This window comes from Passer domesticus, chromosome 18 (assembly GCF_036417665.1).
Source record: "Passer domesticus isolate bPasDom1 chromosome 18, bPasDom1.hap1, whole genome shotgun sequence".
In the NCBI taxonomy this organism is placed as follows: Eukaryota; Metazoa; Chordata; class Aves; order Passeriformes; family Passeridae; genus Passer; species Passer domesticus.
This window is the reverse complement of record NC_087491.1, coordinates 3965577-3987756: the sequence shown is the minus strand read 5'-3', so window position 1 is coordinate 3987756 and position 22180 is coordinate 3965577. Positions and strand designations below refer to the sequence as shown.

At 48.5% G+C, this 22180-nt stretch overlaps 1 protein-coding gene and 1 long non-coding RNA gene across 14 annotated transcripts in view; one reads left to right on the top strand and one right to left on the bottom strand.

Annotated features, from left to right (window-relative positions):
• LOC135283316 (histone-lysine N-methyltransferase EHMT1-like) overlaps positions 1-22180 on the bottom strand; it is a 117957-nt gene that overhangs the window by 66525 nt on the left and 29252 nt on the right. The window contains exon 2 of one of the 13 annotated variants that reach the window (XM_064393963.1): positions 5268-5560. The exons of 8 other annotated variants lie outside the window; for them this stretch is intronic. In XM_064393963.1, the coding sequence (XP_064250033.1) occupies positions 5268-5330 (63 nt within the window). In that variant the 5' untranslated portion in view covers positions 5331-5560. Of the gene's footprint in view, positions 1-1597; positions 1776-5267; positions 5561-11241; positions 11378-19127; positions 19312-22180 lie in introns of those variants that run through there. 4 more of the 13 variants (XM_064393973.1, XM_064393967.1, XM_064393970.1 and 1 more) reach the window with 4 other exon arrangements.
• On the top strand, positions 651-3443 carry LOC135283317 (uncharacterized). The gene is made up of 3 exons (XR_010349144.1): positions 651-1230; positions 2090-2300; positions 2384-3443. It is a non-coding gene; the product is annotated as an uncharacterized LOC135283317 (long non-coding RNA).

The window sequence follows — 22180 nt, the reverse complement described above, 5'->3', positions numbered from 1 at the left end:
AGCAAGGCAGAGGCAAATCTCTCAACAAATGATGCAACCCCAGCAGCAGCAGATTCTTATTCACTCATTTTTTCCCTCCTTCTCCTAAAAAAAAATATAAATTGAAATAACACAACCCAAACCAGCCTGCTCATAATAACCTTTGCGTTGAAAAGAAGACAAACATCTTGCAGTTAATTATATAGGAAGTAATGATTAAGAGAATGCTTGTAGAAAGAGTGTTTCTTTTGTAGGCACGGAGAGGCTGCTCATTGCAGATCTCAGCACTGTGCTTGGGCAAGGCCTGGGCTCAAGGCTCATGGGGACACTGACCACGGGCCTGTCATTAGAAACAACAGAAGCATTTGATCTGGAGAAGGAAGGAAACACAACCACCAGAATACCTGGCCTACAAAGCAGTCACCAGTCTCAAAGCTCCTTTTTTCAGGCTAAGGCCACTTCCTTATAAGCCTCATGCAATCATGTGAACATGGAATTTTATCTGCAGCTCACAACAAGCACTGCCCTCAGCCTGAAGTTTCCTCCCAAATCAAATTCTTTGCAATTCTTTTGTCTCCTGCAATCCTTTCATCCAGTCTATTCTCCATAGAAAAGAAACATTTCCTCCTCAACCCCCATGTCCTCTCTCCTATTCCAGCCGCACACGTCGACTCCCTGAGAAGGGGGGAAGCACAGAAAGAGGTGCAAGTCCCTGCATGCAACAGCTGGGAACACAGACACGTGCATGAAACACAACAGGACTTAAAGTGACTTCTCCCAAGACAAGGCATTCCACGACGGCGTGCAGGCTTCAGGCAAGGGGGGTCTGCAGAGCCCGTGCCCTCTTGGAAAGGGGAGATCGATTTACACTTCCTCACTGCTTCCAGGCCCATCTAGCTGCATCCCAGTAGAGTTAAAGCCAGTGCAACTTGTGTGTGCAGGCAAATGTAAATCCAGAGCAGACAAAGGCGTCCCCTCCTTCCACAGGCTGAGGGTAGCAAGGAGTCCAGCTGCTGCCTGCCCTCTCCTAGGCCCCAGGAGGGGAGGGGGGGAAGAAAACCCTAAAATGGAGACCAAGATTCATCACTATCCCTAGCAAAAGCAAACCAGCCATTTCAGAAACACCCAGTCCCCAGGAACTGGCTGAGCCAGGACAAAACCAGAGCACCAAGAGGAGCCTGGAGCCAGCAGATTCCAGCAGTCCAGGGCAGGGGAGCTGGGAGGCAGCTCACCCCCATCAACAGGGCTCAGGTACCTCTTCAGCCCCCACGCTCCTCTTCCTCCCACCCCAAGGCACCGCAGCCAGCGGAGCAGGTCCCTGTCCCCCTGCCCATGCCCATGGTGCCCAGCCAAAGGGCACATGGGGCAGCAGAGGAGGGAAAGCCTCTCGTGGGTTCCCATGGGACCACGAGGGCCTGGCTGAGCTGCCCACACCACCTCCACCTGGGTCACCTCCGGCCATCGAGCGGCCAAGCAGCGAGACAGCGGTGCCTGTGAGCCGGGAAAGCGAATGGGGAGAAGGAAGGGGGAAAAAAGACAAAATAATAATGAAAATAATCATAATCATAAAACTTGCACCCTCGGGCCTGTCCCTCTAATAACTACAGCAAAACCTCACCAAGGCCTTACTCTGCTGGAGGGCGAGAAAGCGACACAGCGCTGCCCAGCACCCGAAGTCCTGGAGGTGGGAGATCCTCACACCCTCTCCTCCATGGCCTACGGGCTTCGTCCCCGGCGTGGGGCCTGGTTTTTCTGCTCTGTCATTAAGAGTGGAGCCTGGTCTTTTCCTTCAATCCCAAGAATTGCACGGAATTAGATCATCTTTCTGGCTCGCCTCCCCCTACAGGCAGCTCCCGAGCATGCTCAGCGCGGCCGCGCTGCCATTTCATAACCGCATTGTTTACGGACACACGGACCTGCCATCTTTTGACAGGGACACAGGGCCCGGGTCCCTGCCCAGAGCCCCGGCCCCCGCCACAAACACCCCCTTGGGGGCAGGCAAACGGCGAAAGCATGGCAAAGTAGAAGCCTGGGGGGTGATGGTGATGGGTTTGTTGTTTTTTCTGATGGTTTTTGTTTCTTTTTTCTCCTTTTTTGCTCTTTGATTTAGGTGAAAATCCACGTGCTTTGGAGGGAGAGGTTAACCCCTGTGGGAGCTGTGGGGAGGAGGAACTCACAGGGCTCGATGCAAAATGCCAGCCATGATTTTTAGCTTCTTCAAATCACAACTGTGCTTCGATGACACCTAAAAATATAATCCCCAGCCCAGTCTGCCATCCTCTGCCGAGCCTTCCTCTGTGAGAGAAGGGGCTCGAAATATGGTATTTCCCTTAAATAAACAAGTTGGCTTAGTCCCAGCACATACAGTTTTCTCCTTTAAATGCAAACCAGAGTATTTTTGCAGGCACACAGGAAAACGAGGAGAGGAGGAGGGGAAATGTTCTTCATTTAACACCAAGAACTCCATGAAAAGCCTTGCAAGGTTGCTCAGAGCCCCGCTCTGTTCCAGCCTTCTCCCTGTCTGCGCTGATCATACTTCACAGGTGAAAGCAGCTCTGACTTATGACAGAGAGAAAATGCCAGAAGAGCTGGAGGTTTCCTCATCCTTGGAACAAGGACAAGTTGTGAAAAACTTCCTTTGCAAGAGCCACTGTGCTGCTCAGGCACAGCATGGCAGTGTTGCAGGGAGGACACTTGCACGTCAGACCTTGTCAGACCTTCTTAACCCCCACTGCCTCAACCCTTCTCCACGTCCTTCCCCCTCCTGATGGGGACTGAAGGAAAAACACAAATAAATGACCTGGTTTGGAGGATGCAAGTTGTTGTGTTGGAGTCCAGAATATTTTTTAAAAGCTTGCTCAACATTTTTTCCCCTTCTATATTTTCCTTTTCTTTTTTCTAATGAGGAGCTTGTACAGTTTGAGAGCTTCACTCCTGCTGCTTTCCTGACTACTGTAAATCCTGGCAGGCTGCCCTCCTCCTCTGCCCCCCTCCAGGACTAACACCACCCTACAGCAAAGCCAGACACGCATCCTCCACCCAAGAGACCAAGGAGCTCACAGAGGCACAAGAGGGACAAATCCCACTGGAAACACGAGAGGCCATAAGGGTCTGCAAAGAGGGGTTGGTGTCAAAACTCTGAATTCAGAGGAGTCAGAAAAAATAACTGGCTGAAAATGGGAGTTGAGGATTATGAACTCAGGGATTTGTTTCCAAATCACTGACATTCCATGTCACTGCAGGAACATATGGTCCTCCAAGGCTTGCAAGCAGGGAGCACACGCCGTCAGTGCCCCGAGCCTTTGGGCTGACCCCAACACACGGTCACTCTCCCGCTGCGGCCATTCCTCGACCACTCTCAGCCCCAGGAGCAGGAAGGCAAGAAGGAAAAACTTCAGGGAAAAGCAGCAAAAGGAAAACAAAGAGGAGCAGCAGGAACCAAGCCAGCCCTCCCCCAAACCAGCTGGCCAGGAGAGTGAAGCTCCTTAAAACTCCTTGTTTACCTGAATAAAACAACTCACTGCCATTGCATGAGGTGCACACAACACTCTTTCCTTAGGAGATGGCATCACATGGGAGAGCTCCCAGGAGCCAGGTCATGGAGCTGCCTCTGCTCCCTGCCCAGGGCTGGTCTCACAGAGGCTGAGCTGCAGGAATATGCCACATGAGTGCCACAGAGCCTAGTTCTACCCAAACATGTTCTGGGATGAGGGCAAGAGCTCGTGCTGGCACCGCACAGTCAGTTAAATACATGGAACGGAAGAAAACCAAGACCCAAAGGCCCCACTTTGGGCTCTTAACCCTTGCTGAGAAGCAGTGCCAAACCCAGACCTCGGCAGCTCTCCTCCCTCCAAAGTAGGTCAGGCTTTTCTGTGTCTCTGCAGACGCTTCCCAAGGGCCCCAGCCGCAGGGACAGAGCGTTGTGCGCTTCTGGCCGGTGCCACACCGGTGTCACCACCACACAGGAGCACAGCTCCCACACCTCAGTGGGTTTTTGGTTGTCTCCTCAGCCTTCATCAAGCCCAGAGCCCATTTTCTCCCTGGGTGGAGCTGCTCAGGCAGCAGGTCAAGGCCTCAGCTCTTCAGTGTTAAAGAGAAATCTCAGCTCTCTCCTCGTGACTGCTGATGCCTTTTCCTTTTCTTCTGAATGATGAACAAGCACATTTATAGTCCAGTGGAAACACAACAGATATTTAGATTAGGTATCACAGATTGTCCTGTGTAAGCTCTCTAATCTTTTAAATGCCATCTTCACATCTTGCTCCTTGATTGAAAATTCAATATTGTGTCTGCATTGCAGCTTTGAGGGTCTCCCCAGAGCACAGCAAGCTCAGGCCAGTGTTCTGCAGGGGTGTCCATGCCTTCCAAGGCCTTGGGACCTTCGGTGTCCATCCCAAATCTCACCGAGGTCTGTGGCAGCCAACAGAGTTCTTGCATGTAACACAAATCACAGAGGAAAAAAAAAATCCCAAGGGCAGACCCAGGGGGCTGAGTTTTAAAATATGTTGCAGGCATGGACCTCCTGCCATGAAATCAACCAGGGATGTTGCCTTTTAATCAGATGTTTCCTTGGATTGCTACTATGAAAAAAAAAAAAAAAAAGAAAAAGAAAAAAGAGAAGAGAGAGGGGAGGAAGTCACCCCAAAATAAAAAGGATTGCTTCTCCCTGGTAAAATACTGTTAGCTCTGGCCTCCACCCAAGCGAGCCACAGGCAGAGGCTGTCAAAAGAGACCCAGTGAGGAGGTGCCATGTGGCCACAGGCCCTCTCCTCCCCTTTAGAAGTTCAGTCTTCAAGCAGCTTGAGCACCCCAGGCTTTGTGCCTTTTTCTTCTAAGAGCTACAAGCAGGGAGGGCTCCTTGGAGAATTTTCCAGAAACTTCACACTTAAAAAGCACAAACAAATCCTAAAAACACACAAAAAAAAAAAAAAAAACCCAAAACCAAACCAACCCCAAGCGAGCCTCCCCACCCCAGGAGCCAAAGGAAAGGCACGAGGAAACAAAGCCCGAGGTTTGCCGGCGGCGCTGCTGGGCACCGAGGCCGCTCGGAGCCCACGGAGCAGCCATGCCAGCGGGATGGGCCATCCCAGCAGGATGGGCCACCCAGCCCGCCGGCACGGGCAGCCACGCGCAGGGATATCCGAACAAACGAACAAACAGCCCCGGCCATGCTTCCCCGGCCTCTGCTCCTCCTCTCCTCTCCTCTCCAGGCTTCTCCTTCCCCGGCAGGACCAGCCTGCCCTGCCAGGGCCTCGCCGGGCACGGGAGGCGGATGGACCCTGCGGTACCTGCGGGCAGCTGTTGTCTTCTTCTGGTGAAGACTCCAAGAGTTGCATATTCCAGATCCTCATGAGCAGTGATTCAGTTTCTGCTCATGTGATAAAGCTCCCTCTACAGAGTGAGCATGCCCAGAAGAGCCCATTTCACTGCTCCCTCCACTGCAGCCATTTCACAGAGAACCTGCCGGCTCCAGGGCGTCCATTGGAGCGCGATTATCCCGGGCATCCCGGGGACGCACCGGTAATGCAGATCATCTGTCAACTTTCTGACAGGGCGCCAGGCCTCAAAACTGATCACTCGCCTGAAAAAAAGAGAAAGCTTTTTAAACCAGAGTGCTGTCTCGTGGCCTTCAAGAGTAGCACTTGCCCGTGGGAAAAGGAGAGGCAGGAGGGACAGGGAGGGATGTGAGTGGCTTGGGGATGTCCCCGGGCTGATTTTGTTGTGTTTAACAAGGTCCTCGACCTCTGAGAGCTGGGATGAAGGCACATGGGTTAAACTGATGCAGTGAGTAGTGTCCAAGACAGTGTCTTCGAGATCTGAACTGCTGGTCTGAAAGGGGAGATCATTTTCACTTTGGGGATTAATAACCTGACCTGGTACAACTGACTTTGAAAGGATATCACAAACACAGTCATGGAAAAGCAGGGGGGGAATGGAATGAAGGGACATCCTCATGGATCCATCCTCATCCTCACCCTAATGAAGGGATAGTTCACTACGAGGCACAGGAGCTCTAAGTTCAGCCCATGTCAAACCCTACACTACTACTGGCCCCAGCCAGCAAGATAATAGAAGAAATTTTAGTTTCAAAATAAAAGTAGTTTGTCACTGTTCCACTTCACAATTAAGCATAAACTCTTGGCAACCTTCATATCTGCTCAGGCTCCCAGTAAAACTGCCAGAGCAGCTCGCAGGAACATCTGTAAGCAGAGCTCGGCTGGAAGGGATTCAAGGAAGACTGGCATTTATCGGAGGCAGGAGCAGGAGGCTGCTGGAGCCGGGTGTCAGGCTGGAGAACCTCCCCCCGAGCAGGGGGAGGGCGGCCGGCAACCTCGGGGAAGAGGCCAGAAGGAAGAGGAAACTCTGACATGGCCCCGTGGCAGCACCCGCGTGCTCCTGGCCAAAGGAAAAACAGCTTTCCAGAAGAGGAGAGCGCCGGAGAGCGTCCTCCTTAAGAGAGAGTTCTCTTTAAGAGTAGAAGCTACAGCGAAGATGAGTGGAGTGAAATGTGTGACAGTGAGCTGGGGAAGGCAGGGAGCAGCCTGCACTGTAGGGAGGAACAAGCCATCCAAATCCATAGGGAGCTTTGGAGGAGCCTGGGGATGATGTTTGCCCTGCCCCAGCACCAGGTGAGTCCAGGCCTCAGCACATGGCCGGCTCTGCCAGGCTGGAAACATCCACAAGCCACACTTCCTCCAGTCCCAGCAGCTCTTTCACCACCGTGGCCAGGCACGTTTGCAGAGCTGCAATAATTAAAGCAGCAAAGAGCTGCCACGGATCTCCCTCAGCTGTGAGGATGTTGTTTTCCTCTCCACACTCTGGAGAAGTTTCACTACTAAACAGTTAAAACACACAAGGCTAAATCGAGATGATTGAAATTCATAGGCAAGGAGTATTTGAGGTGACAGTATAAAGAAAGGATCGCTCTTTCACCCACCGGGTTTTCATTTGATGTGAATCTTAAGTTTTAATATACACAAAATGAGATTTTCCTGGCCTTTCTCTCAGTCGCTGAGAGGTGTAGAGGTAACTCATTTAAAGACAAATTCAAAAATCCCCAAACAAAAGCAACAAACCCCAGCTATACAGACAGAAGTTGCATTATCCACTGCATCAAAAGATTACTGTACATCAAACCAAAGATGGCTTTAAAACAGTTGATGTGCTGCCCTTCCTTGCAGCACGAAATTACCAAGCTTTCATTAAAAGCCCAGAAATAGAAACGAAGATATTAACAAAGGCAGTGTCAATGATCCACCACAGTCAACATTCCCTTTCTGAGATAAAATAACGCTGGAGAACGGCGGCACAGCCGCAGCCTCCCCACTGCATCTCCACACCAGACATGTTTTCACTGCTGAGGTTAAGTATACACTGAGAGCAGATCTACCAGAGACGCTTTTCACATCTCATGGCCATCCTTGAAAGAACTAAACACTGTTTAGAAACAAAAAGGAGAAAGCAGAGCTCATCAGGGCACTGCAGATGCTTCAACAACCAACTTGAGTAAAGCATCGATCGATCGTAGCAGCATCTCTGCCACGGGGGATGCCTGGCTGTCACTCAGTGAAACCTTACATCTCTGTCATCCAAAAGGAGCAAGAAGCTTCCAGGGCACAGCCACTGGCAGTGGGAGAGGTGCCTCCTGCCCGGGACCCCCCTGTCCTACCTTGGCAGGGGTGGGGTGCTGCACACCAGCAGTCACAGTCCTCTTTCCAGGCTGGCTGTGGAAGAGGTTTTGCTGATGGTGGAGGATGAGAAGAGGCCCATGCCCCCAGAAGCTGTGCCCTTTCTTTAGCCTAAGTGCCCCCTAGCAGCCTTCCCAGCACAACCAACACCCCCCTTTCCAAACATTCCTGCCAGGGCCCACAGGTTACAGGGTATTTTCACTCCACAGCTCTCCAGCCTCCCTTCTCTGACTGAAGGCTCAAACACCCCTTTCAGAAATCCCACATTTTGAGGAGGAAGGGAGCAGCACAAACACCTCCCTTCACAAAGGACAGCAGGTTCCTCAGGGCTCTTGCTTAATGACACCATTAAGTCCAGTATTTTCACAGCTCCCTTGCAGGGGAAGCCCAAGTGGGAGGCAAAGGGAGGTTTTTCTTTTTATAGGAAGAACAATATTTAGCTCTGCAAAATACAGAGGGTTTTCCTTATTTCCTTTTTTTTTATCAGGCTCTTCTTCTTGCAGACCCTCCAGCTGATCAAATCTGATGCTCCCTTTCAGCCTCCTCGGAAGCAATCCCAAAAGCTGAAGGGACTTTGGGTATGAGATGAGCATTTCTGCTGGAATCCTGATTGCTTCTGCACTGCTATAAACCATTCTCCAGCTCCAGCACAAGCTATTCAAACATTCCTTCTGCTCTTCAACTGTTATATACAACATTTCTTAATCAGAATGTCCCAGGATACATTGGGTATCCATCCCCAGCACCCTCCAATGTCCACCTCCAGGCTCAGGTAACAGCTTTGAAAGAACAGGCAGTCATTAATGCATCTTTTGGAATTAGAGCTTTCCCCATCTTTTAAAACCTGGTTTATGTCCCTAAAGCTTTCAAGCCATCTCCTTTCCTCCCCCCTTTTCCCCAGCAGAGTTGAAAACTGGTTTTACTTAATAGGAAACAATAAATGTTCCCCGAGATGCTGTACTGAGTAAATCATACATGCTAAAAAGGAAAAAGAAAAAGGAAAAGAAAAAAAGATCCTCTTGGACAGCAATTGAGATGTGAGCTCTCTGGGAGATGGTGCTTATGTTTTGATAAGAATATGCGTTGAATATTTCATTTACAGGGCAATCCTAGAACTTTATTTAGCAGCATATTGGCCAGACAGCTGTAATTTAGAACATACTGTATTCCTAACAGTTCCCAATTATAAATTCCTTCAGCTTTAACTTACAGTAACCACAGCTCCTTCTATTTTGGAGCTCTAAATCCACCATTTCTCCCCTTCATTCAGCTATGGCATAACAAGAGCTCCTACAGTACAAACACAGCCTTGCTGGAGAAGGGTCCCAAATCCAGCATTCTCTACCCCCAGCACAGTGAGGAGGCTTCCAGCACACTCACTGCTCCACAGAGCAATGTTTTATTGGTTTATTTGGGGACAGTGGCCCCATTTGTCAGCGCAAAGCCATCCTGCAGTGCCCTGCCAGCAGCAGGCTGGGAAAATGGCCGTGCACATTCCATCCTCCTCCTGCTGCAGCAAGCGCTGGAGATCCTGCCAACAAGGTTCACATGTTCAGCGTGGCCCTGTTCTTTGACCTCACACCTATTTTTTTTAAGGATTAAGGCACTGACATGAAAATAAGCAAGCTCTTCACTGGAGGAGAATCAGTGCTCCACGAAGCCTTTGTGCCTCTCCCCTGATCATGAGCTCCTGTGGAACAGCGCCTGTTGACGGCTCTCCCAGCCATCCTGCTGACTTTATCAAATTTCTGCAGGGAACAGAAGGAGCAGATGAACTCTGTAAAAACAAAGCTCGTGCCTCCATGCAAATATCCCTGGTTAAGAGGAGCGGAGAAATAGAGCGAGCATGATGTGCGTACCGAATTGGCTCCACAGACGCTGCTTCTCAGCAACTGCCATAAGGTGGCAGTGGGTCTTTAAGGCTACCTTACACCTTCCCACAGCACAATAGGAACGAGCACACCAGTGGGTTTCCAGCAGCTGAAACTGATTAAGTCAAATTTCCTCATCAAGGGAACCAGGCCTTACATGAAAACTTGGGGCTGGGATCACCTCCACTGCCAGAGTCACACAAGGAGGAAAAGCCACGGGGGTGAATTCTGCAAAGCCATAAAGGCAGCCCCCACCTGAGCCAAAGAAAATCAACCCCTTTTCCCTCTTGCTGTACAATCACAATGCTGTTTGTTTTACAGCAACACTTCTCTTTGTGCATTCATCCAGCCATAAACAAGCCAGTGACCATTAAAGAGTAGGAGAAGTTCTGCCTGGCCAGCAAGCTGGGCTCCAGCAGGATTTTATGCAGGGAACATAAAAGCCAGCCCAGTAAGCAAGCTGGTCACCAGCTCAGCACTGGGCTGATGAAGCAAAATAGGCCCAGAAAGCACCGAGGAAGAGTTGGGTTCACAAGAAAGATGGAACCAGGCAATAAACAGGCAAATTACTTTAAGTAATGAAGTGACTCATCATGCAGAATGCACATCACCTGGGACACAGCAATAAAATCAAATCTATACCAGTCACCCCCTGAGCCATGCTGTGAAAAGTGGCCAGAGGCGCCCTGAAGGAAGAGCTGATCTACCTTACAGCACAGAGCCTGTGATCACAGAGATTTCTGCTCAGAAAGTCAAACACAATAACTCTGTACCACCCAAGGATTCCCAGTGCTGACAGAGCAAACCCCTCGCCTTACCTGTACCTACAGCCAGGCCAGAGCACGGGTGGGTCCCCCCATGTGTGAAGGGACAGGTCAGAGAGAGCTGATGTCCCCCTGCTCCACACCAACCCAGAGCTCCCCTACACCTCACTTGCACAAACATCCAGAGCCAATGTAAATGTTTTATTGGCACCTCACCACGCAGCGTGCTTGTACAACAACTGGAGTCAATCGGCTCATGCAGCACATACCTGCTGGTGCTTACACATTCCTTGTAAAAAGCTGGCAACTACGGGTGAAATCCAAGAGCCCAAGCGAGCACAACTCACACTGCCTTCCCCCAAACCCACTCACCAACACATTAAAGCCCTGCAAGAAGCACAGAAAAACCTCTCAGCCGAAGGAATAAATGCACATATTCCCTCCTCTCCATGCCACTTTGGAGGACCTGATGTGGCAAGGTTTCTTTGCCATCACTAGAATGCAAAATAAGTCTGAAAGAGGGGAGGTTGAGTTCAAACATTCTTCCACCCTCCCACAATCCCAGACGGATCTGGGTTTGAACGGCCCAGAGCAGGTCTGAGCCCTGCCAGGCTCCCCATTAATTACAATTAGCGCCCGAGCCCACGATGAGACGCGATCACGTGCTGCCAATATGAAGGCTCAGCCCTGGCTGCAGCCCCTGCCTGCTGTCACCTCGTGTCACCACCCTGACATTGCACAGGTCCCTTCTCCACGCCAGCCAGCAAAGGTCAGGATTCCAAACCCCTCCCCGCGGATCCGCAGGAAGCGTTTGAAGCCATCTCGTGTCAGTGGTTTAACTGCGCTGCTTTTGAATCAATTCCAACAGTTTGCACTCCATCCGGTCTCCTGGCTGCCCCAGCCCAGGGGCACGGCAAGGAGCCGATGGATGTGCCCTACCTCCATCCTGGCTGCGGGTCCCTCCAGGTCCTGACTCCAGGCCTATCCCTCCTCCAGCCACAAATCCATCTCACTCCATGGGTGCAGCCTCCACCCCGGAGCATGCTCAGTACAGGCTGATCTTCAGCCATTTCAGAGCTTTAATGAAATGTAAGCATAAGGAAGTGTCATTAGCAAAAAAAAAAAAAAAAAAAAAAAAAAAGGGGAAAAAAAAAAAGGTGCAGGATTCATCCCAATCCGGCCAACCTTCCTCTTGCCATCCTCTTGTCAAGGAGGCAAAGCTCTCGCTGCAGGGATCGCAGGCATTTTTAGGCAGCAAGCATCTCGTTTTAGAACAAAAGCAAGGAAAATCCTGTCTCAGGCAAGCCTTGTGCAAAAGGAGCATTTCCCAGTGACATTCAAACCAGCCAATTTGTCACTCTGGGCCTTCCACAAATTACAATATTTTCATGAAATACCATTAATATTATTTTTTCCCTCAACAGGCTTCAAGCAAGGCTTTTAGCTGGCAATGCAAATAGTGCTTCCCAGCCATCTTAAAGCTAAACCTACCCCAGTCTACCCTGAACTCCTTGAAGGTTATTTTAACTCCACTTGCAAGGAAGTTAAACAGCAGGATGAAAGAGAAGGAAAGAGACTGCAGTGTAACACACTTCATGCTACGTTCTCCTAAGGACCTGAATTTTAAGAGAGGTTTGTTTTTCACTTATCAGCCCTGAAATTCCTCCATCATTGCCTCATCCCCTCAATGCAGTAGGACTGTTTCAATGAAGAGCTAATAGAGGATTTTTTTTTAATCCTTCCCAGGTTTTCAAACAACAAAATATAGAGGACACACAATGTTGGAGCACACTTGGGGAAAAAAGCCCTGCATGCTCTGAATGATATGCACATGGAGCTTGACTAGTCCTTAAAAACTTGTATTTCCCCACATATTCTTTGTCTATCCCCAGATCCCTCCCAGCTTACTAAACTACTCCAGAAAGCAAAGACAGTTGGTAAAAGTAAAGCTTTGCCAGGGAAAAAATTGGTTATTTAACCCCAACAAAGTTGGAACATATATATCCTGTTCCTCTTGCTGGGCCCAGGCCAAAACCAACTCTGGATTTGAAATCCGTGAATTGTGTGTGCTCTGCTGAGCGATGCTCACTTCCCCTGGAACACGAGCACTATCTGCTCCAGAGCTGGAGTTGGAGGAAAATTCAAAAATAAAACAAGTGACTTTATCAACACAGCATTTCAGGAAACACCAGGGTGGCAGCTGAACACCAAACCAGCTTTTTTTCCCGAACAAAACTTCCAAGGGAATCGCAACAACGCTACAGCCGTTCTGTACAACGGCACAAGCCAGGCTCAAGCCAAGATTTTCATCAGGCCCCAGCACATCTGTGCCAGATGCACTACACAAACAACTCATGATGCTGTTCCCTCATCCCTTCTCTGATAAATTCAGCCCAGTCCTCAACACCAAGCCACAGCTTTTCAACAAATTCTTTGGGCCCTCGGGAGCGCCAGGCAGCCTGGCACGCCAAGCGCTGGCGAGCTGTTTTTTACTAAAATATTTTTAGAGCAAAAACATTTGGTAAAGTGACCCAGGATAAACCACACTACTTCAGTGTGCTGAGCTCTGCTCAGACCTCTCCTCAGGCTGGAGGATGTCACCAAAGGCCATTTGGCCCCAGGCTGTCCCTCCCCAGGACCTCCATCCGGGCCCACATCAATTCCCTCCACGCCACACTGGGCAATCCCAGACACCGCCCAGTGCCTTCATTAAGCACAGATTGATAAACCCTGCCAACAAATTCTATTCCCATCCTCTGCCTTGCCTGGAAATTGGAGGTAGTTTAAAAATAATATTCAGACCATAAAATCCCGAGGCATGTCTGCTGAATCGAGCGGTGTTTGCATCTCGCACAGCTCAAGCATGTCAAATTTGTTTCCTTGGAAACAAAGACCAATTTGCAAGCATTGCTTTCTTCCCTTTTTTTTATTTTATGTAACGAAGACATCCATACCTGCAGCTCTTGCTGATACAAAGGAATTAAAGCAGATTCACCTACCAAAGGGTTCATAAGATAATTATTAATGTATTTCACTAATGAACCATTGGTTTGCTGCACTAAGGGAAAACCAGAGTACATTACTATTTAAAAATCCTGTTTTCCCTCAATGGATGCACACTCGAGGCATAGCATTTATATTGTTTCCTTGGGGACAGGTAGAAAAAAACAGCAAAACCCAGAGTGATTTCCTGACCCTGGGCTAGGGATGGTGGGTCCAGTGGAGGAGCAATCTAAGAGGGAAATCCTGTCCTGCTCCACCACAGCCCAAACACACCTGCCTCCAACACAGGCTGAAGAGTCAACACAAGCTTCACAAAAAACAAAAGTGATAACATCTTGTAGATGTGTTTTGGCAGTTTTAAGCCCAAGACACACAGTAGGGAAGTGGGAAGCCAGACATTCTGTGCAGCCATAACTCTTCTCCCAGGCCCACTCCCACCCCCAGGGAAGGCAGTAAATCCTAAAGCAACGACACACAATCTCTTTGTGAGGGCATGAAACAGGAGGGAGGGCAAAAGTGTCAGAGCTGGGTTATCCACAGGCTCATTTACAAAGGGAGCCAGAGCCCCCAGCCTCCAGAGCCTCTGTCAGGAGCTCAGCACCTCTCACAAATCCATCAGATATGGCAAAAAACCGACACGTGAGAACAGCAAATAACATTATGGCTCCTCACACACGCCCTCCCCAAGGCCTGCTCAGCACAGAGGTCATTCCCAGCACGCCTGGGCTGAGGCTGGGTTACAGTCTCTATCTGAGAAGGTCACCTTCACATCCAAGGGAACAGAGATCCAAACTTCTCCTGCTCCTGCTAGGATCACTGCATAGAAAAAGCCACGGGAGCTGCACAAACAGGAGGTGACAGGAGCAAGAAAACCCTCCCTCCTCCACACAAGGGACAAAGCTTCACCATTCCCTGTCCCTGGAGAGTCCCAGAGTTGTTACTGGAGCCAATGGCCAGCACTAAATCTGATATAATTGTGAATGGTTCACTCTTCAGGCCTTGGACTCCAACATTCCAGGTATTCCAAAGGGGTTCCTGACAGAGCAGCCTTGCTCTCCTCTCCAACGTGCCCACAGTAGGACCAATCACCTGGAGGGCAATCTGTAAACCAAAAGCACCCAAAAAACTCCCAAACCCTGCAAATGTCCAGCAGAACTCCCACAGGGTCTCACCCTCAAGCTTGAATAATTGAATTTTTTTTCAGTACATTCACTTGGAGAGCTCTCAGCACCACCAGCTCAAGGTTCTAATCTTGCTGCTGTCAAGGAATCCTGGAAACAAATCCCCCAGACTACCAACAATGTGCACACTTTCCCAAGCACTGTAATTGCTAAATTTTATTCCAACCAATGCCACAGTCTGAAGTTTTGGAGACTGCTGAATGAATTCTGGGGGAAGACCAAGAAAAGCCATCTAGTTCTTCCTGATCAAAAGCAGAGCAAATACTGAAAAAACACCTAAACATCACCAGCTAAAAAAGAACCTGATAGATACATAGTGATTTGCTTAGAGATACTGTAACAATAATTAGGAATTTATAAAGCAAATTATAATAGTAGGCAAATGTATCCACTTTTGCAGATGGGAAAATCAAGGTCTGGAGAATTAACTGCCAAAAATTTCTGGAGCAGCCCTTCACACATGTGTGGAGCAGAGGAACAGGGTACAGGAGAACTCGATGTGAAGTCATGCTCAGCTGCTGCTTTACTGAGTCACCTCAACTGAACAAGCTGGGCCAGCAAGGAATGTGTTTGGACAGCCCATAAGAGCTGAGTCAAATTTAAATTCCACTGAAGTGTGAGCACCTCAAGCTCCCTTCAATAAAAGCCTCCATTATTTAAAAGCACCCAGAAAACCCCAAACCACATAATGTACGTAACAAACACATCAGTATTTTCTCCCTCTCTCTGATATTCCCTTAACCAACATATTTTTGGAGGGGAGGGAAATATTTATGCAGAACAGTGACCATGCAGTCACTAAGGAGCTCTTTATGCCCATTGCCAAGTTTGAAAGTGGGTGGATGCCATGTGGGTGAATCTGTGACACCAGGACACAGGCCAGACTCATAAAAGGAGTCAGACACATTGGAATCAACCAACAGGAGCAATAAATTCTGAGAAGTTCCTTAGAAATGTTTTGTCAGATAACTGGGCTGCAAGTCAAAGCCCCTGGGGCAAGGGCATGAGCTCCCTCATGGGGTTTTAATGCAGATGCACAAAACACCTGGCAAAGGCTTGGGTGAAAAGATGGGATCAAACAAAAGGAAATGTGGAAATAGAGGGAGATGACACCATTTCCTATCAAATTTAATTATTGCAGGTGTGGGAGGCACAATGAGCTGATGGATGCTGAGAGCCCCAGGTGTGTCTGGAGACCTCAGAACTCAGGTTTGAATTCGGGGTGACATTAATGGGATTTATTTTAATATCCAAAGCATGAAACTTTGCTTGGGCTCCCAGAGCCACAATACTACAGCCTTGCTGTATTCTGGAGAACAGACACCAGGACAGTCTGTGGAGCTCCAGGCTAAGACTAACGAGCTCATTGTGATGCTTCCCCATAGGAAAGCTCTGTAGAATAAAAAAATACATTTTAAATCAAGTGTCACACACTTATTTTGGGTGGCCAATTCAGGTCAAGTTTTTCAAATCTATTTTTAGAATTACAGAATCCCCTGAGCTGGGAGAGACCCACCAGGATCACCCAGCCCAGCCCTGTCCCTGCCCAGACCCCCCACCAACCCCACCCTGGGCATCCCTGGCAGCGCTGGCCAAAGGCTCCTGGAGCTCTGGCAGCCTCGGGGCCGTGCCCATTCCCTGGGGAGCCTGGGCAGTGCCAGCACCCTCTGGGGGAAGAGCCTTGCCCTGAGCTCCTGCCTGAGCCACTCCTGACACAGCTCCACACCATTCTTCTAGAAGAACATCTCCTCCCCACGTACAGACATTACAGCAAGAGGCAAATGGTCAGTACACTTTAGAATTAGGCAGTGGTTTCACAACAAAATTAAACCACTATTTCAAAAATAACTCCCCTTCAATTCTCCCCCCTTCCCACCCCCCTCTATAAAGCCCATTCATTTGCCTCACAAGGAGGCACAGAGCTTCATTTTGTTAACATTTTAAACCAAAGGACTCAAAATACAGTGAAACACTAGGAAGGAAAAAACCAAACCAACCACAAAATGCTGCAATAACAAGCAGCCCTCAGAGCTGTGAACCAGAGATTGGGAAAGATGAACTTTGCAGAACGTCTGCCCAGCAGCCCCTCTCCTCCTCTGCCCACTCTTGGCCACAGGAGCCAGAATCTGTTTGGGAAGCAAAGCAAGGGAAGATAGAATTCCACCAGAGAGAAGTTCTGCACAGTGAGAAAATGACCATTTGCACTATTTTTGTTATAGAAGGAACAGGAAAGGGTTGTACAGGACCCAGACTCTCCTTCCCAATGCTGATCTGCTGAATTCAAATGTGCATCAAAATTATTATGGAAGTTTCTCCTCCACTCTCATACAGCCTCACTCCAGAGAAAAAACAAGCAGAAGTCATTGGTTTTGGTTTGGTTATAATAAATAAAATAAAATAAAATAAAATAAAATAAAATAAAATAAAATAAAATAAAATAAAATAAAATAAAATAAAATATGGATTAAAAATAAATCCTGAGAATTTCTCTTCTGCAACAGGAAGCCAAACGCCAGCTTTGATCACTCCTGAGCTCCAGTTAAACAAACTCAAGGACTGCTGGAGTCAGCTTCCCTTCCTCCAGCAGCTTTGTCAGACATTAATTTGGTAGCTGAAAGCTCTGGAGTTTCACATGAAACTTTTCAGCAGCTGGATCACGACCTCAGAGGCAGGCCCAGAGCAGTGCACCAAGGCAGCTTCAATGATGACTCTGCTGCACTTGGGCAATGGGGCTGCAGCAGGGTTTTCATGTAAAAGCCAAGAAAACCCAGCCAGGGGGCAGAACATGGCCCTCCAAAGAACATCTCCAGGATTGCCCATGAGCAGCTGGGATACAGAGCCAGGCCCCAGGAGCAGAGGGGGATCTTCATGGGATCACCACAGCCCATTCCCTGCAGGGTGATCCTTCTCCAGGCTCTGAGAGTGGAGCCCAGAGCTGCTGCATCCCCTGGAGAACACAACTCAGCTTTCAGTGCCTCCCTGCTGTGCTCAGCTCTCAGCACAGATCCCATGGGAGCTGTGCTCTGCACTGGGAGAGCCACAGGCATGGACAGGGCTGGCTCAGGGCACTCCAGAACAATCCCAGCCATGGGAAAGCTCCCAAACAGAACTGCCCTCATTTAGGCTCAGTGATACAAGGCAAAAACCCCTGAGGAAGTCAAATCCTTCATGATCTTTTCCCTCCGTGCACCCTGCCCCTTTCTCCCACCTACAAGGCACTGGCAGCCCCAAGGGGACAGAGAGGGACCCTCCAGCCAGCCCTGGGACAGCTGTCCTGTCCCCTCCTTCCTGGGCCAGGTCTGCCAGCAGGCACCTGGGATAAACACAAATGCTTCTAAGCCTCCAGCACAACATTCCCATGCCAGCAGCAGAATTGCTCCGTGGCATTTTTCCATTTTTCCTTTAAGGAAGGAGGAGGGAAAGCCCCACTCACATCATGATAACAACATCAGCCAGGTGGATAAAAAGGGAATATCAGATAGTGCAATGGTGGTGGCAATATCTCTGATATTCCCCTTTCCTGACATGTGGAAAACCTGCAAGGCTGGATATGTACAGGTCAATATTCTGTGACCTGCCTGGAGCACCAATATTTTTTTTTTCCTAAGTCCTTTTTAGAAGGAACAGATTTAAGGATCAACTCTAAAGCAGCCCAAAGTGCCTGTCATTTCAAACTGCATCTAACACTCTTTCTCTCCACACACAAAAAAGCACGGCAGAAGGTCCTGTAAAGCCCTGTATATCCCTCTATGAATCTAAACATGCCCCATTCCCAAGGGGAAGGAATGGATATCACAAATCAAAGTTTGGAGGCTACATCCACTGCAATGCACAAGCAAAAAACCCACAAGTACACACAAATCCTCCTGCAACAGCATCATCTGTACACACCAGCCTAAACAACTGCCAGTGTTTATACAGCAGGACTGACTCTGCAGGGAGGGAAGGAACCCACTCCAGTGATTCAAGGGATTCCTATCCATTTGTTTTTCCCAAGTTCTTACACCTCATTTCAATCCCAGCAATGCTGCCTTGCACTCAGCAGTTGACTTCACCTTCTGCCAGTCTGCTTGGGAAGAAGGAAGGCTGTTGCCATCATTTTGTTTTAAAGAGCTACTTCCCCGTGGATCCAGCTGTGCTGATTTGCACAGCTGCATTGCAACAAGATCCTTCCACAATTAAGGTCAACTCAGCCTGTATCTCATTCAAAAATTCATCAAATATTTTGTCATGTGTTTTTCTAGAGGTGAAAGCCAAATTCTGTGGGAAGAACCAAACTCCATCAAGCTCGGGCCTTCCAGATTTACCATGACACAAAATCTACCCAAGCAGAATTCATTTCTTTCTTGCCAAATAATTGATAATTAAATGGAGCCTCTGTCTTCACTGCAAAAGCCACGTCTGTGCTGAAAGGGCCACCTGAAGATAGGTTACATGAAGGTTGAAATGATATTACTTTGATTTGCTAGGAATGATCAAATTGGAAATTAACTTAAATTGGCTCTCAAGGTCAAAGTAGCCTTTGTTTTGTCTGCACTGGGCTGCAGGGCTGGAATAGGCACCTGTACACAACACTTTTGGCACTGGAAACAGTGCAAGCCTGTGACAAAACCATAAAACAAGTGTGGGACACCAACTCACACAGGTTCTTCATCCAGGCAGTTGTGGCTCCATTTCCTCTCCTTCAACCATTCAGGGTTTGTGGGACACCTTCAAACCCAGGTTTCTCAGCCTGGCAGAGCCCTGTCCTCTCCAGCCTCTCTGAGAAGCTCCCCATGGAGAAAGAAAGGGTCAGTGCTTCCCACCCATCCACATTCAGGGCTCGGAGAACTCCCTGGGATCACTTTTTAGTCCTTGGCCTGGAGGACAATTAAAGGAAATCCCCTGCAGCCGCTGCAGCCACAACCAGCAGCATTTGCCTCCCAGCCCTCTGCCATCCCCACCTGTTTCCCACCTTCCCACCTCCATCCCAAAGTGCCTCCCTTGAACATTTTTGGGTAAGTTTTTGCTGTTTGCAGTTGTTCATTGCACTGATGCCCAGTGTCTCAGAGTTTCCTCTTGCGTTTCAAAACTCTTTTCCCATATTTTTAACTCCTGTATTTTCTCGCACTTCTGTTTCTAACTTATTCTCTCCATCCCACTTCTTTCTCTCTAGTTCTTTCATACTCTCCTGTTGGGGCAGGTTTAAAAATGAGGACCCTGCTGCTGCTTACCTCAAGGTACATGCATCAACAGGGCTTAAATGCCTTAATTTCAGACTTAAGATTTCTCTACAAGCTCGGCCTAACATGTCCTGCCCAGCTAATGATGCTTCTCTATTAAGCACATATTGCATCCTGTCAGGAAATTCAGTTTTGAAACAGTTGCCCCTATCCCACATGGAGAATGCACTGTTAAGCAAGTATTAGTGCAGCAAAACCAGGAACCAACTTAAAGACGAAGAGAAAGTTCCCTTTGCAGCACACAATAAAAGTAAAGCTGGTGGGTAAAACGGGGGGTGGCCCTGACACGTCCCCTTGCTCCCCACAGCCCAGTTAGTGCCCCAGCTGCCCCCCTTTAAAACCCCAGGCTTTACTGCTTTACTCCAAAATTCAGAGAATCATTAAGGTCAGAAAAGCCCTCCAAGACCATCAAGTCCTAACATTCCTCCAGCCCTGTCAAGGGCACCACTAATCCACATCCCCAAACTTTTGGAGACACAGGTTTTTGAACACTTCCAGGGCAGCCTGTTCCGATGCTTGGCAGCCCTGAAGAAACACTTCCATGCAGAAATTCCTCCTGGTGTCCACCCTGAGCCTCCCTGGCCCACCCTGAGCTGTTCCCTCTCCTCCTGTCCCTGTTCCCTGGGAGCACAGCCTGACCCCCCGGCTGTCCCCTCCTGTCAGGAGCTGTGCAGAGCCACAAGGTCCCCCCTGAGCCTCCTTTGCTCCAGGCTGAGCCCCTTCCCAGCTCCCTCAGCCCCTCCTGGGGCTCCAGCCCCTCAGTGTTGGTGGGACCCTCCAGTGGTGCACTCCACAAACCCAGCCAGAGCTGGGATTGCTGCTGCTTCCCTCCCCACTCCGGAGCTCTGCCCGCCCTCCCCTGTGCTCCCATTTGCTTTTGCAGAAGACATTTTCAGCAATGACCCCATTCCACTGTGCCTCCTACCTTCTCTAGCTTTCTTCCATCATGAATCATTAACCATCCCCATTTATCATCAGATAGTTTATATATATATATAGCTTGACTTTTATATATATACACACACATACAACACACATATATAACATTGCATATGCTTGAAATTAAAAGAATAAAGAATATTCCATTTAACTTCAGGGTCTGGAGTTTTTTTAAAAATAATTTTTTAAAAAAAAGCTGCAAAACTATCCCACAGAAAAGTATGAACTTTATACTAAAAAGGGAAAGTCAAACCTGGTTGAATTTGGAGCCTACCAACCTCCTACCCTTTTGATGTCTGACAACAAAGAGGTGTGAATGCTATCAAATCACACACAGGTACAGGAGAACCATCCTGCTCTGGGCTCGTTTTGATGCAGCACAAGCTGCCATGCAATTCAAAAAGCCCCAAAACCAGGGACTTTAGAAAACCTGCCCATACACCCCACTCCCCTCATTTTTCACTTTAAACGAGGGTTACAAAGCACCAGTGTAGAATTGCTTTGGCAATGTGTCAGATTTCAAATCAAACAGCTCCTCCTGCCCCATTAGAAACCCTCCCACAGGGATATTTTCTAGATCCCATGTATTATGAACGTGTCCCAGGGCACAGGCAGAGTTTCATGGCTCTCTGTGCCACCCACTCCCACATTCCCAACTGCAAATTCCCTCCTTGGCAGGGCTGCATTACAGCAGGAAGAAGGACCTGCCTTACCATGGGGCAATTAACAACCTGGGGGCAAAATAAATAGGAAATTAAAAATAAAATAAAAAATATATATATATATATGTATGTATATATATATATATATTTAAATAAAAATAATTAAAATTTTACAATTTAAATTAGAAAATTAATTAAATTGTAATTAAATGCTAACATAAATAATAAATAAAATAAACAGGAATTAAATCCTCAGCAAGCCAAAGTGTCCTTGCAATCCATGGCCTTCCCTCCTGCCACAGCACTTTTAGGGCAGAGGCTCCATGCTGCCAGAGCCACCAGCACAGGGACAAACTAACCAGGAGCCAGGCAACTCCAGAGGTGTTTTGTCCCAGGAAATCTTCAGGAAACCCCAACAGAGCAAGCATCAGTCAGAAAAACCTCTCAGGACAAGTGCGGGGTGACAAACCCTGTGGCCAGGCTGGGATTTTACCTTGTTCCCAACAAGGATTTTGGAGGCCTAGAGGGCTGTATCCACAAGCTGCACAGTGTGGAAGGGGCTGAGGATGCTCAAAGGGAGCAGCATCCCCCTGGCACAACACAAACCCATCCCCTGCCAGGGTGGGATGGGGCAGCCAGGATGCTCACAGACCTGGCAGGGGCAGGGAAGCAGCTTGACAAGAGCAGGGGCAGCTTTTAAGCATTCTTGATCATTCCTTGGAATAAAATATAAAAAAAAAATTGTTCGTGGAGCGATTAAAATGTGCAAACATTTTGCTTGGTGTTCCGACTGCCACATTTAATTTTTCAAACAACATCCAGGCCAATATTGTTGCTTAATTTAACATAACTGGATCCTGAATGCATTTCT